The following is a 15,003-nucleotide window of genomic DNA, read 5'->3' as shown; positions in this document are numbered from 1 at the left end:
TTAGTGAAACCTCCTCAAAACCTTGTGCGGGCTTACTTTTCCCAAATGCACGTCTACTAAATAGTTCAATATAACCTCGTTAATATCAAACATCCTGACATTAAGCGTTACTGAACTGCGAGCCTTCGCAAGATATTGGTTTTTAGTGATGAATATTATTCGACTCCCATCACCAAACCAGCTGTCTGATCCAACTAACATATCAAGGTGGTTAGCATGGTCTACATCATCAAGGACAATTAGAACACTGTTTTGACATAATCTTCTCTTCATCATGTATATTCCTTCTTCAAGGCTCGTTAACTTCACGTTTAATTTCAAAATGTTTGACAAAATCTCCTCTTGTAATGTTTTTAAGCCGTGTATTCTTGATCTGGCTCTAAGTGTATTCTTGATCTGGCTCTAACTTTCTTGATAAAGCAGCAACCTTCGAACTCGTGTCTTATTTCATCATAAATAGAATATGCAATGGTAGATTTACCAATACCCCACATCCCACATATTCCAACCTTGTGAACACCGCCAGTACCAACTTTTAGAAGTGATTTCAACTCTTGAGAGCGAGCCTCTATGCCAACTAGATTCATATCGGCACTTCGTTTAGCCTTTGTTTCGGAATGTTGCGTCAAGCTATACAATTCATTTGAAATCCTGCCAACCATTTTTTGGATAATTTCGGATTCATTTCTGCAAATTGCATAAATTGGACAATCAGCTCATATTCACACATAAAGTGGCATATATATATGTCATGAAGTATATGTAAATATCAGTTCTTCGCCATTACTTAAACGTATAAAGTACCATAATTTCCTTCAACACAAAGTGCATCCTAAATTTTCATTAGAACAGAACTTGACGAAAACAAGTTAATATTCTTTGAGCTTTATGATTTTGTGAAGTAAATGATTGTTGTGAAAAGAAAAATAATAATAGCATGTAATAGTTTCTATGATTAATTATGAAGGAAAGATGAGATTGTTGTAGACTAGTCACCAGTGTAGGTAAATATAGATGGTTTGTAGTTATAAACATGGGCGAAGCATAATGAGCCTTGTTTTTTTGGCAGTAGTCTTAATTTACTTGTTAATTTTTCACCCAAGATTTTTATACGTAGTGTAAATTTACCCGTTTTTTACCAAAAGTTTGAATCTCCCCCCCCCCTCGACGTTCTTGTTCAAGCTTCGCCACTAGTTATAAACATCGTAGTTATAAGTATTTGAAAAAAATTGTAACGCCCGTTAATTTCCGACAAAATGTTTAATCTTGTAGTGTTATGTACACCTTTCGGGCTTGACCCGGCATTCTCCCGGGAGCTCCTTGCAAACCTCGTAAACGTTCTTACTTAACTTTCCACCCAAGTTGCTACATACTTCAATTTGGAGGGACTTGGATGTAACTATTTTATATCATAAAACAAAAGAAAACTCAAACCCTAAACCTATTTGCAGCCGTCGGACCTGGACCCCCCCTCTGCTCGTTTTTCTTCTGCCCAGCCAAGTTTCAGCCGTGAAAACTTCAATTCAAGGTCGGTTTTATGATTCCCCATGTTTTTTACACCTTAATTGATCATATGAACGCGCTTATTGGTCGTTAAGATTGAGTTTTGATGATAACAGCTTGCTGATAGATTCGTATACGTTTATTGTAGGGTCTGTAACACGATGTTAATCCACTGTTTTTGATCGATTCTTGATTCCATGATGTTCTACTTTGAGTCTAGTTTCCAGAAAGGTATAATACGTAATTTTTGGACGAGATTTGAATAGTTTTTATGATTTTATAAAATCGAGTGTCAAACCTGATGCGGGACGACGGATTCTGATCTGTCTTACCGACATCATAACCTTTTTTTGACAAGTCTAAATTGGTTGGTTCCACTTCTGGAAGTTAATATTTTGAGTTAGGAACCAAACCCAATTGGAATCGTTTAATTTGGCTGGGTAATGAATTTTATAAAAATAAAACCATTTTGTTGCGCAACTGAAATAGCTGCACATACCTTTCTGTGAAGAATTTTTATGATTTTTGTGTCCACTAGAAAAGTATAATAAAAATATTTTTATAAACTTAAGATATTTATGTAACACTGGTAAAAATTTAATAATTTAATTCCATGGTTTTCCTATGTAATAAAATACATCTTTTCATGCTAAAATCTGCATGTTATATTCGTATTGATCAATAAGTTCGTTTTAGGCTTAACCGGTGGCTGCCCTTTCTCGCATCTTTCGGGGCTGTTATAATTGAAGTTCATACTCCGTCATATTCTTAGGTATGTCACTTACAATATACTAAAATTTCATGGCCAATGGAGGTGTTTAGGTCGGTCAATCGATTTTAGTTCGAAAACTAGGGTTTATCGGGTGTAGGATTGGCAATTGTTGAGTTTGATGCGTTAAACGATCGGATGACCGACCGAATCAGTTTGTACAGCCCTAGGGGGGTTTAAGGGCTGTGGGAAAATTATATTTTTGATGCACGGGGCTGTTGGGGTTAGTGCTTCGTCAATCGAGTCGGCGGTGCGTGAATTTTCGTTTAAACGTTAAAGTAAGAGTTGTAAAAAGGAACCGTCAACCCTATCAACTCGGGTGACATAATCTTGATGAATGAAAAGATTTAAAATGGAATTTGGTCAATTCGGGGCTGATTCGTTTAACAAATGGTTTTAAGGTTTATTTCGTGCGCATTCGACCCGATTTGATTATCGTTGGGCCTTGGGCCAAGGTGTTGGACCTTGGGCCAAAGTGTTGGGCCTTGGGCCAAGTTATTGGGCCTTGGGCCAAAGTGTTGGGCCTTGGGCCAAGTTGGGCCTTGGGCCAAGTATTGGGCCTTGGGCTAAGTTGTTGGACCTTGGGCCAAAGTGTTGGGCCTTGGGCCAAGTTGTTGGGCCTTGGGCCAAAGTGTTGGGCCTTGGGCCAAGTTGTTGGGCCTTGGGCCAAAGTGTTGGGCCTTGGGCCAAGTTGTTGGGCTTGAACGGCCCATTAGGCTAGAGTGTTCTTAAAGTCTAGTTTAGTAACGCGTTGTGTATAATTTACAGGCCCTTGCTTGTGATTGTGCACTTAGGGATTTCCTAGCTCGTTGCAGGTGTTCGGTTGATTCAGGTGAGTTCATGATGCCCTTTTTACTATTTTACGTTTTGGGCTAGCATACACACCGAAATACAATTTTAAACGATTTTACTTGTTACAATGATTTAAATAGTTTTACATGGTCTCACTCGTGATGGTGCATTTTGAAAGCTATATTTGAATTATTTTATATGCCTTTGGATATTTTAGACTCGTTCATGGTCTTGTGTCCTTAAGATTACATACAATATTGATGGTCTAGACTCGAGGATGTTAGCAGACTTGGTAGTAATTGAATATGAGTAGACCTATCTACTTAGTTCCCGTATGGGATGATATATATATATATATATATATATATATATATATATATATATATATTTATGTAGGAATATATATGTATGTATGGAGGTATGTATGTACGTATGAGGATGTGTTACCTTATAGCCTACGATTGTGTAATGATATTTAGTTCCTCGTGACTAAGAATGATGTATGTAGGCTTATTGATGTGTGTGTGCATGGTGATTCATGGCCGGGTCAAATATATTACTCGGGTTGTACCCGGGGTGGAGAGGCCCGTGTGACGTGACCATCATTTTGGCGGGTCAAATATATTACATGGGTTTTAAAATCCCGTGGTGAAGAGGCCCGTTGATGTTGAGCCGTGATCGGGTCAAATATATTACTTGGGGAAGACCCGGGGTGAGGAGGCCCGTATCACGTGCTTGGATGTATGAACCGTGGTCGGGTCAAATATATTACTTGGGGAAGACCCGGGGTGAGGAGGCCCGTATCACGTGTTTGGATGTTAAACCGCGACCGAGTCAAATATATTACTTGGGGATGACCCGGGGTGAGGAGGCTCGTGTTGCGTGATTTTGTTTCATTAAACTATGACCGAGTCAAATATATTACTTGGGGATGACCCGGGGTGAGGAGGCTCGTGTTGCATGATTTTGTTTTATTAAACTATGACCGAGTCAAATATATTACTTGGGGATGACCCGGGGTGAGGAGGCTCGTGTTGCGTGATTTTGTTTTATTAAACTGTGACCGAGTCAAATATATTACTTGGGGATGACCCGGGGTGAGGAGGCTCGCGTTGCATGATTTTAACGGTTTTGTTAAACCGCGGCCGGGTTAAATATATTACTCGGGGAAGACCCGGGGTGAGGAGGCCCGTGCTGTGTGAAAAGATGTTTAATGTTTTATTCACTTATGATTTGGTTAAGAAAGGCTATTTATGATTTTATGGTCTCATGATTTTCCACTACATTTCATACTTATGGAATTTAAATTTTTAATGAATGTCGTTTATGAAAACTTGAACTCACTCAGCTCAAGCTGACTTTGTGTGTATGTTAGATTGACTTTCAGGTTAAGAAGTGGATGCTACCGCTTGGACGTGCTGGATGCTACTCGGGAGGTTGAAGGCATTTCTGGTCGAGGAATTCAAATAAAACAAATATTTTATTTACATATGATTTTGGACACCTGTACCCGTGTTTGGGATATTTAAATACTTACACTTTTTCCGCTGTTATTTACTCTGAACTTGTTTTAAATAAAACGAATCGATTGGTTTTAAATTTTTGTGAATTTGTGGACCTGATTACCAACTGTAGGATTCCCGGGATTCGGGGTCTTACAAAAATGAAAGAATAAAATTACCCATTGGCCACGTGCCATGATCCAGAAAGGTCAGCTGCCTTCAGAAGTGCTTCTCTCCAAGATTCAACTTCCTTGTTGTTGTTGTTGTTGTTGCTGTTCAAGTTATGCATGGACCTTGTTTGGTGATCTCATTTCCGACGGTTCCACGCCATAGAATACAGGTATAACGATTTGCCCTCTCGCATTCCTATTTTTCATAATAAGTGCAAATTCTTTCAAGCACCTAGAAGAACTAGTATAATTTGGAGAGAATATGATGATGGCTATGCGTGTTTGTTTAATTAGGGGTGCACTCTTAATTTCTTCTTCCCGAGGAAGCTCGACATCTTCCACGTAAACGATGACTTGTCTATGTACAAGTGCCGAGTAGAGATTATCTACAAATGTGTTGCACATATCATCTCCACTAAAACTAATAAATACATCTAACATCCATGACTGAGAAGAAGATGAAGATGAAGACGATGCCAAAAACCTATTGAGTTTTTTGGAATTAGTATAGAAGCAATTCATGTAAACGAGATGTTATTAGTTAATAATATAGCTTTCTTTACCATCCATCATATTGTGTGAGTGAGCTTCTTATAATTAATTAGGAAGTGGTTTAGACTGTTGTAAGTGAATGAGAGAGAAAATGTTATGATATTAATGGTATATTTAAAAAGTTATTGTAGCATCCTATAAATTTTTTAATATTTTTTTGAAAATGGTTGTGAGTATAGTAGAGTAAAACTGTAATGCTAAAGGTACAAAAAAGTATAATTTCATTGAACATGAGAAGGAAAATGTAGTGATTTTATTTTTTGAAAGTGGTTGTGAATCGAGTAGGGAAAAATGTAATGCTAAAGATACAAAAAAAGTATAATTTCATTGAACATGAGAAGGAAAATGTAGGGATTTTTAGTGTAATTTTGGATTTTTGAAAATATAGGTGAAGTGGTGAGAATGCTCTTAGAGTGGATAGTGAGTTGGTAAATATAAGGGTATGCTTAGTATGTGGTAATGGAATTGATGAGGAAATGAAATAAACAAAAGAATGAAATAGATCATTACCATTCCATTGTCGTGTTTGGATACATATAGGAATGGAATGACCATCATTTTATTATTAATAATATTATTATAGTAATAATAAATAATATTATTATAGTAATAATAAATAATATTATTGGTAATAAGAATATTCATAATAACTGGTTTTTAGGAAACGAAGGTTATAGCGAACTCGTTAAGCTAAATAAAAAATAATCATAAAACATTGAATCATGTATGCGTATTGTAAAGTGTTAACTCGTCAAATCTAAAATAAAAATTAAAAATATAATGTATCATAATAATAATTCTAATAATAAAATAATTATAATATACAAACAATAATAATATAATAATATGATATAATAATAATTGTGGAGTTTTTCATTGAATGAAAAAAAAATCACTTTCTAAATGAATGAAAATTCTGAAATAGAAGGAATTTCATAAAATATGGAATGAACAATTCCATTACTTCAAAACAATCAAACATTGTTTATTTCATTCACTTAGAATTGATTCATTTTATTTCATCTTCCATTACTTTATACAAATGCTACCTATGACAATATTCAACCAATACATATTAGGGAAAATCCCAAAAATAGCTTAGTTTGATCAAAATTTTTCTAAAAATAGCTTAGTTTACAAAAAAAAATCCCTAGAATAGCCTACGTATAGCCAGTTTTTTCGTCGGATCCAACGGAATTTCAACATTGTCCGACGGAATTTCTGGACCGTTAAAATCACGCCATGTGTCAACGTATTAATGGATCTGACGGAATTCATCATCTTCTACCTCTCAACCCCAAAACCTCCACAACCAACCTCCATCTTAATATTTCTTATTTCTCCACAAATCAAGCAAATCAATAGTGTAAATCGCTTAGTTTTTCTAGAAGAACACAACCATAGTGTTCATACTTCAAGTCACTCTAGAAGTCAAAATCAAAAACCCCCAAATTGAAAAATCTAGGGTTTGCCGGACAAATTAAACAGTCGGATCCGACGAAAGCATGAACTGAAATATCAGATCTGACTGTTTATTATTACGTCGGTTTGTTTTATTAATCCGTCGGACAAAATGGTAAACCGTCGGATCTGACGGAATAGTATGTTTCGTGGCGCGTCCTGATAAGGTCATTAATCCGTCGGATTAGAGACGGTTTACACCAGATCCAACGGGATTTTTAGGCTAGTTTGGGGATTTTGGTTGGTCTTTGGGCTATTTCTGAAAATTCTTGGTCAAAGTAGGCTAGTTTGGGATTTTCTTTATATATTATCTATATAATTTATGGATAATCAAAAGTAAAAAGAACGGAATGAAGTGAGTTTTTTTTTTTGGTTTGTTTACTATATATTTTAAAGATATGGATGATTGTAAAGAATGAGATGTGAATGCTCTAATTAGTCGGTTTGGGCCGTAGGCCTACCAATAGGCAGATTAATCCCTCGTTGGTCTTGTTAGTGAATTAGGGTTAAAACATTGTCGTTGGTTCAGTTATGCGAAACTAAGTCTGATGAATCGACACAATGGTTGAACCCCACACCGGTTCATATCCTATTTACTTGATTAAGTCGTTTGAACATTTGAGTAAGCCATCTTGTGTATGATTCAAAAACAAGAAATGATAAAAAAAAATAAAAAATTACACTAATAATAACCCTCGTATTTAGTAAATACAACTAAATGAGAGTTCCCCTATTCCCTTTTTTTCGTTAGCTAAGCCAAATTTAAGACATAAAACATAAATTTATAAAATAAACGAAAAAACATGCAAACCTTCCATGTCAACCAGACACGACCCGTTTAGCTAAACCTGTTCGATCCAAAACTGACCCAAACATGTTTAGACCAAACACAAACCAATACATCTTGTGTTAGTTTCGCGCACGTGCAAAAGTTCACACCCCTATTAAGCAAATCAGTAATTCTATTTATACTTTGTAACTTATAAATTAGCAAAAGTTCACATGCCGAACCTGTTGACCCTAACCCGTTCCGACCCGAACCTTAACAACCCTTTTTTTAATTGACCCCCATTCCAACCCTAACATGTTCCAACCCATAACCTGTTTCGACCCAACCCAACCCATTTGCCACCCCTATTTGTAAGCCAGATCTTTGTAAATCCGCATTTTAGTAAATATTTTAAGTATGGTGGGAAATAGATCAATTAGAAAATACCCTGCAGGCTTTCCTTGGTGATGAGCAGCAATGTCATCGACATCCGACCATGGACCGCTTGGTGCCTATGACAAACAACCAAACAAAGGGATTCCAAGATCAGGCAAAAGAAAAATGAAACCCTTATGCGAGTGCAGCAATTTACTAGTTGATTATCAAGAGCTTTCTGCAGCTGATCCACAACCTTCTTCATTGTTGGACGTTCATTTCCGCTCATCAAACATTGGTAGGCGATGCTCGAAAACGTAAGTAAGGAAGCAGTCTTTATCTGTTTCTGTATTTCGGGATGAATGATCTCATCTAATGTTTTCCTTCTCCAATGTATTTTGATCAAATTAGTTAAAAATTGCCGCTCGTCCTTGTACTTTCTAATATGTGAGGGCCGTCCACATAATACTTCAAATAATACAACTCCAAAAGAGTAAACGTCAGATTTTTGTGTTAGGTAGCCAGTATTGAAGTAGTCTGGATCAATATATCCAATTGTGCCGCAAACATTGGATATAAGAAAGGTAGACGACGTATTTGCAGGGCCCAATCTAGACAACCCAAAATCGGCAATTTTAGCTTTCCAGTTCCCATCCAAAAGAATGTTTGGACTCTTGATGTCACGATGGAGAATTCTATGTTGAGATCCAACTGCATCATGAAGATACTCTAACCCACGGGCTGCGTCTATGCAAATATTAAGTCGTTGGATCCACGTTAAATCCGCACTCTTTAAATGCCTGTCAAGACTGCCGTTGCTTTCGTACTCATACACAAGTATCTTATGCCCGTCTTCGTTGCAAAACCCGACAAGTGAAACAATGTTTTCATGTTGATAAACCGACAATAAAGAAATCTCGGTTTTAAATTCATGATCTCCTTGGCCTGCCCAGGATCCAACATCTTTATGGCGACGTCGCCATGTTTTACGGATATTCCTTTACACACATCCCCAAATCCACCCTTTGCAATGAGATTCTGTCTCGAAAACGCGTTAGTTGCATCGGATAATTCTTGGAGAGGAATATGCAAGTGCTTCACTTCTTCAATGGAAGACATAGAAGTTTGATTTGGCTAATAGTTTTATTGCAATTAAAAGCTTATGATGTTTGAATCCGATTGATAAATAAAAAGAGATGGACGCGTTTTGTATAGACATATGACCAACTAGTAGTATTGTTAATTAATGTCAACACTTATTAAAATAATCGAACGTGCTTTGGATTCGACTTCCACAACTATTTTATAGTGTTATTAATTATTAATTTATTATTATTTATTTAAACATGAACCCTGTTTTGTTTCTAAGACTCCTAACTATTATCTTAACAATTGAGAAGTTTGGTGCCGTCAAATCTTAATTGGACCACTTGGCGGCACGGTGGCACCATATTGATCGTTGACATTTTGTTTTTTCTTTTGTTTTTTTTTTAATATATTTTTTTAGTTTGCTTTTGGTACAGTAGCATACATAACGGAACTGGTTCGCTAAGCCCCCGTTGGGTTACTTGACGGCACCATGTTGGTCCATGGTGTTTGGCTTTTTTACGGATACCGTAACGAAAATTGAGCGGATGCCAATGCTGTTTTGTTTTTTTTTGTTCCAGTATTGTAATAAACGTGACGAAAACCTACCAAATTCGCGTAGACTCACCCCATTTTTGTTTTAGTTCCGGTACCGTAACAAACGTAATTTTATATTTTTTTCATTAGTTAGGTAAATTATTAGATAACAAAGGAACCTTCGAGCTCATATTGGTCATAGGTTAAAACGGGATATTAACAACTTTGTTGAAAAGTTTATTAAGGTTTCTAACTTTCTTAGTGATCAATTCCATTTCAAAAGTTTATCATATAGCTTTAAGCACGTATGGTCAAGACTTTTATCCAAATTTTTGAAATGCAAAGTCAATCAATTACTTTAAAAATGCCAAATTGCAAAATTTATGCTTTTTCGATATATATATATATATATATATATATATATATATAAGGAGTTCTTTTCAACTATACCAACTTGTTGAATTTGTCCATTGATATGTGCTTTTGTGACGTTAAAACAATTTTGTAATTCTACTTGACGGGAGGTTCTCCCACTTTGCTATTAGAAGTTTTGGGTATAACTGTAAATGAATGTCTTAAATGTAAATAAGTAAATGGAGCTTTATGATGTGTTTTACCATACGTCTCGTGGACACGAAAACCCGGGCTAATTCGTTTCAAGCCAGTGATCAATACACTTCTTCGAACCGGCGTTTGTGTTGGTTGATTTGATGTATGAGATCTGCTAGTTTGAGACTGCTAATTTGTTTCAGGCAAGTGATCAATACGCTGCTTCGAACCGTTAGTCGTGTAACGATATTAGGGAGAATGGAGGCGAGTTGCAGGTTTCCGGCGTGATGCAGCCGAAGAAGAAGGTCCACGTCAGCAAATCACTAACAGAGTTAACATCCGTTAGTTGCGCTCCGTTAATTACAAATACCCCTTTAGTTGGAACCGCCACCAGCCAAGTTTAAGATTGAGACTGTTATTTGCCAATAAGACATAGTTGGGATTATTTAAAACCAATATTCCTAAACTTTATTCTATATTCGTTGATTCCATGACTCACATAATATGTAAAACCCGTTCCAGTTTAAGAATTTTCCTAATAAAATTTATCGTGTATTTGATGATTCCATTCGATTACCAACTAGGGGTGTTCTTCGGGTTATTTATTCGGGTTTCGGGTTGTTTGGGTCGGGGTGTTCGGGTTTGAGCTCAAAATAAATTGACCCAATAACCGACCCAAATAAGTTTGGTTTGTTCGGGTTTCGGGTTATACGGTTCGGGTGAATTCGGGTTGGGTTTCAGGTTTAACAAATTAAAAAAAATCCACCTTTAACAATATTATAAATTAAAAACCATATTCCAAGCCATTATAAAACGATAATATACAACCATATTCAACAATAGCATATATTATTTAGCAAAACATGAAATTTATCATACAAGTATGCAGTAGACTAGATGAAGGGGTGTTGTAGCATGTGGATTATACTTGTATAGATTGAAGAAACATACTCAATAAATATTGGTTTAAATACTACACTATTTAAGTTTGAAGATACATTCTCCGCATGCTTTATGGTCATTAATATATTGGGATATGATAGATCCGATATTAATTGGAGTCTTGAGAACAATCGAACAAGAATACATAAGGTCGCTGTGCTACTTCACCGCTAAACTACCCAATAAAATTAGGGATACGTGCATTGATGTATTATACTTCAGGTTATTCGGGTCAACCCGAATCTGGGTATTTCAACCTAAATACCGACCCGAATATTTTATCTCGGGTTTGGGTTAGGAGTTTAATCGGTTCGGGTGAATTCGGGTTGGGTTATTGGGTCTCGGGTCGCTTCGGTTTGGGTTTGTTATTCGGGTACGGTTAAAAAACACACCCCTATTACCAACCACCCAACCATTATTTCATTCCCCATAATCACTCATTATATTCTCCACATACCAAACGCTAGATTGATTAACCAGACGCTGCATTAGATTCTTCTAATTTGATTTACAGCCGATAAATCAGGATTCTATTTCCCCTATAAATTCCAACCTGAGCTAATACAATACTACAATGTCATCTACATCATTACAGGCAATCCATGCAGCTCACTAAGACGTCCTTCGGTTCGAGCAACTGATCATAAACGTTCTGCAGCACGAACCGGGTTCGTACAAGGTCCGTTTGTATCAGAGCCACCGTGTGCATTATTAGATCGATCAAATCATCTCCACTGTTCACAAACTTGTAAGCTATTATTATTATTATTATTACACACGTTAATAATATTGTAATAATGTTGGTAATGGAGTTAAATTAGTGCTTTATTAATGACTTATTGTTATTGTTTTGGATTCAGGTTGAGTTATATGAAGATAAGGATGATGTAACGAAGGATGAGATTGAATATGTAACAGGGATTAATGTTTATAGTGCTTTCTATGACCGTTTGAAAGAGGTGAGTGCTTCGGTTTATGGTTGGTTGTTTCGTGTATCTACGGATGTACATGAGCCGAGCTCGGTGCTTGTCTAGATTCATGAGTAGTTTTTCAAGTTAGGGCTCAGGCTCGGGCTTGACTTGTTTATTATTATTATTATTATTATTATTATTATTTTACTTATATTTATACTCATATTTTGTATATATTTTAGTTATAATTTTCATATAACATGATATAAATTAGTTACTTGTTTTCATATAAGAAAATATATTCAATACATTATAAAATTTATATAAGTATAGGCTCTAGCTTGACAACTGGAGCTTGGGCTTGGGATGATTTATTAAACAAGCTGGTTTTTAAGCTCAAGCCGGGGCTCGTTTAAGCTCCGGTGGATTCGAGCTTTTAAATTTAACAAGCATTGCTCAAGTATCTCACGAGCAGCTTGGCTTGTTTGCACCCTACCTGGTTCTATAAATATTTTAATGAATATTAGTTAATTCCGTAATATTTTATGCAGATTCGGGAGTACAATAGCCGGTATCCATCGGCACTAGTTCTTGATACCACAAATTGAGTTCAGTGGAGAGATTAGCTAATGTCTCCTTACTTGCATGTTTTTGTTTAAATTTTGGTTTTAGTTTCTTAATATATTGATTGAAATATTTGTTAATCATTATCACTGGGTATGCTTAATAAACAAAGTTCTTTTGTTGGTTGTTTGCAGGAAGCATATGGGCAGTATCTGTTGTGTGTGAAACATGCAACTAGTGTGAAGCCACTCTTGTGGTTTGTCAAAAGTAGCAGCAGAAAATGTGTGTGTGAAACCTGCAACCATGTTTTGCAGCCTGTCAAAAATAAGTGGCGGAAGACAGATATGAGCTGACCATTTCTTCTGCTGCATTAATTTCTTTGTTTGACAAAATCTTATTCAATATAGAGATCTCTATATAAGAGATTCATCTGTATTGAAATGAATGTATCATAAGAAAAAAGAAATAAAACATTTCTAGTTATCCACCGTGGACGTAGGTTAGAGTTGGACCGAACCACGTTAAATCTTTGTGTTCTTGATTGTGAGCAGAGTGTGTGTGTGTGTGTGTGATTTGTGTTTGTGTGACCCGTCTGATCCTAACAACTGGTATCAGAGCGTAGGCTATTTGAATCACACGAACCAGGTAGGAGGAGAAGGTGAAGAAAAAGGATACATACATGAGGGACTCGGAACCAATGTTCTGAACCGCCGCCGCCGCCTTCGCCGCCGCTAGCACTTCCACCGCCCGTCGTTGCCGCTACTCGCTAGCACAGCCGTCTCCACTGCTAGCACAGCCATCGCCGCTGCTAGCACCGCCACCGCCGGCTCCACTGCCAGCACCGCCACCGCCGTCGCGACTGTTTAGGGTTTCGACGAACCCGTCGCCCGCTCCCCTCGCCGGAAATCGTGCACCCCACCATAACCGCTCGTTTTCTTGGGAGATCGCCAGAAGGAGCTTTCTTTGTTGTCTGCTCTTTTTTTTGTTGAATGCTTAAGAAGAAACTAGAAGAAAGGTTTAAAAAGAAAATAATTTTCATATTTACCACAAGGCCCCTCAAGTTTGAACAAGATCTCATTATTCATCATAACTTGTTCCTTATCAATTAAAGCTTGAAACAAAAGTTATTTTTTCGTTTCTGATTATTGCTTTCGCTCGTATAAATTACCACTCAGCACTACGAACTCATTTGGTTAGTAGAAATTTGGTAATTTTTTAATGGCAGAGGATGGTAAAATTAAGATTGATAAGTTTGATGGGAGCGATTATGGATTTTGGAGAATGCAAATTGAAGATTTGTTATATCAGAAAAGTTTGAATTTGCCTATGTTGGGTGAACAACCGGATGAGATGTATGATGAAGAATGGAAGTTGTTGGATAGACAAGCTTTGGGTGTGGTTAGGCTTTCTTTGGCAAAGAGTGTTGCATATAACATTGTCAACGAAACAACCACATATGGTGTATTGAAAGCTTTGTCCAACATGTAAGAAAAACCATCCGCTTCAAACAAAGTATTCCTCATCCGACAATTGGTTAACACCAAGATGAAGGAAGGCATGTCGGTTACCGCTCACATAAATGAGTTCAACTCGATTATCTCTCATTTAGCCTCTGTTGGAATAAAGTTTGAAGATGAAGTACAAGCGCTACTCCTTTTATCATCGTTGCCCGAAAATTGGTCAGGCACAGTCACAGCTGTTAGTAGTGCATCCGGCACTATCAAACTCACTTTCGAGAGTATTCGTGACTTGATAGTGAATGAAGATATTAGACGGAGAAGCAATGGTGAAACTTCAAATTCTAGTTCTTTATTGCATACAAAAAGTAGAGGAAGAAGAAACGAAAGAGGATGTAGTCGAGGCAGGTCTAAGTCCAGAAAAATGGGGCAATCAAAGAATAGAAAATATATTGAATGTTGGAATTACAAAGAAAAAGGTCACTTTAGAAGCCAATGTACAAACCCAGCTGCAAAAAAAGAAGTAAACAGCGTATCCTCGGAAGAATTAGGTGATGCTCTTATTTGTTCTGTTGAAGATTAAGTTAATCTTGGATTATGGATTCGGGTGCTTCTTTCCATGCTATCTCATGCCCAGATATAGTCAAGAATCTACGAACGGGTAACTTTGGTAAAGTTCGTTTAGCAGATGATCAAATGCTTGATATTATAGGTATTGGAGATGTAGACTTGAAGACCTCATTAGGAACTATATGGACATTGAAAAATGTCATGGTTATTCCTAACTTGAGGAGAAAGTTGATTTAAGTTGGAAAATTGGATGATGAAGGGTTTAATGTTCACTTTGGGGGTGGACAATGGAAAGTGATCAAAGGCAATTTAGTGATTGCCAAAGGAAAAAAGAAAGGCACTCTATACATGACAGAAGTTTCTGTTGAAGGTGTTCATGCAATGACCACCGGTCCGAGTTCATCAAATTTACGGCACAACCGACTCGGACATATGAGCGAGAAAGGATTGAAGATGTTGAAAGTTTCCAGACTTGAAGAAAGTGGAAACTGAAT

General features: G+C 36.9%; 1 protein-coding gene across 1 annotated transcript; it reads right to left on the bottom strand.

Annotated features, from left to right (window-relative positions):
• LOC143558867 (putative serine/threonine-protein kinase PBL28) lies at positions 1 to 9,012 on the bottom strand. The gene is made up of 5 exons (XM_077047621.1): positions 8,898 to 9,012; positions 8,111 to 8,838; positions 7,966 to 8,030; positions 428 to 687; positions 1 to 221 (listed from the first exon to the last, which is right to left on the bottom strand). The coding sequence occupies exons 1-5, from the start codon at positions 9,010 to 9,012 to the stop codon at positions 1 to 3; spliced, it is 1,389 nt and encodes a 462-aa protein (XP_076903736.1).
• Between the last annotated feature and the right edge of the window lie 5,991 nt (positions 9,013 to 15,003).

This window comes from Bidens hawaiensis, unplaced genomic scaffold (assembly GCF_021521415.1).
Source record: "Bidens hawaiensis isolate Kalapana, Puna unplaced genomic scaffold, B.hawaiensis_p1.1 tig00019661_1, whole genome shotgun sequence".
NCBI classification, from domain to species: domain Eukaryota; kingdom Viridiplantae; phylum Streptophyta; class Magnoliopsida; order Asterales; family Asteraceae; genus Bidens; species Bidens hawaiensis.
This window is presented reverse-complemented; position numbering and strand designations above follow the sequence as displayed.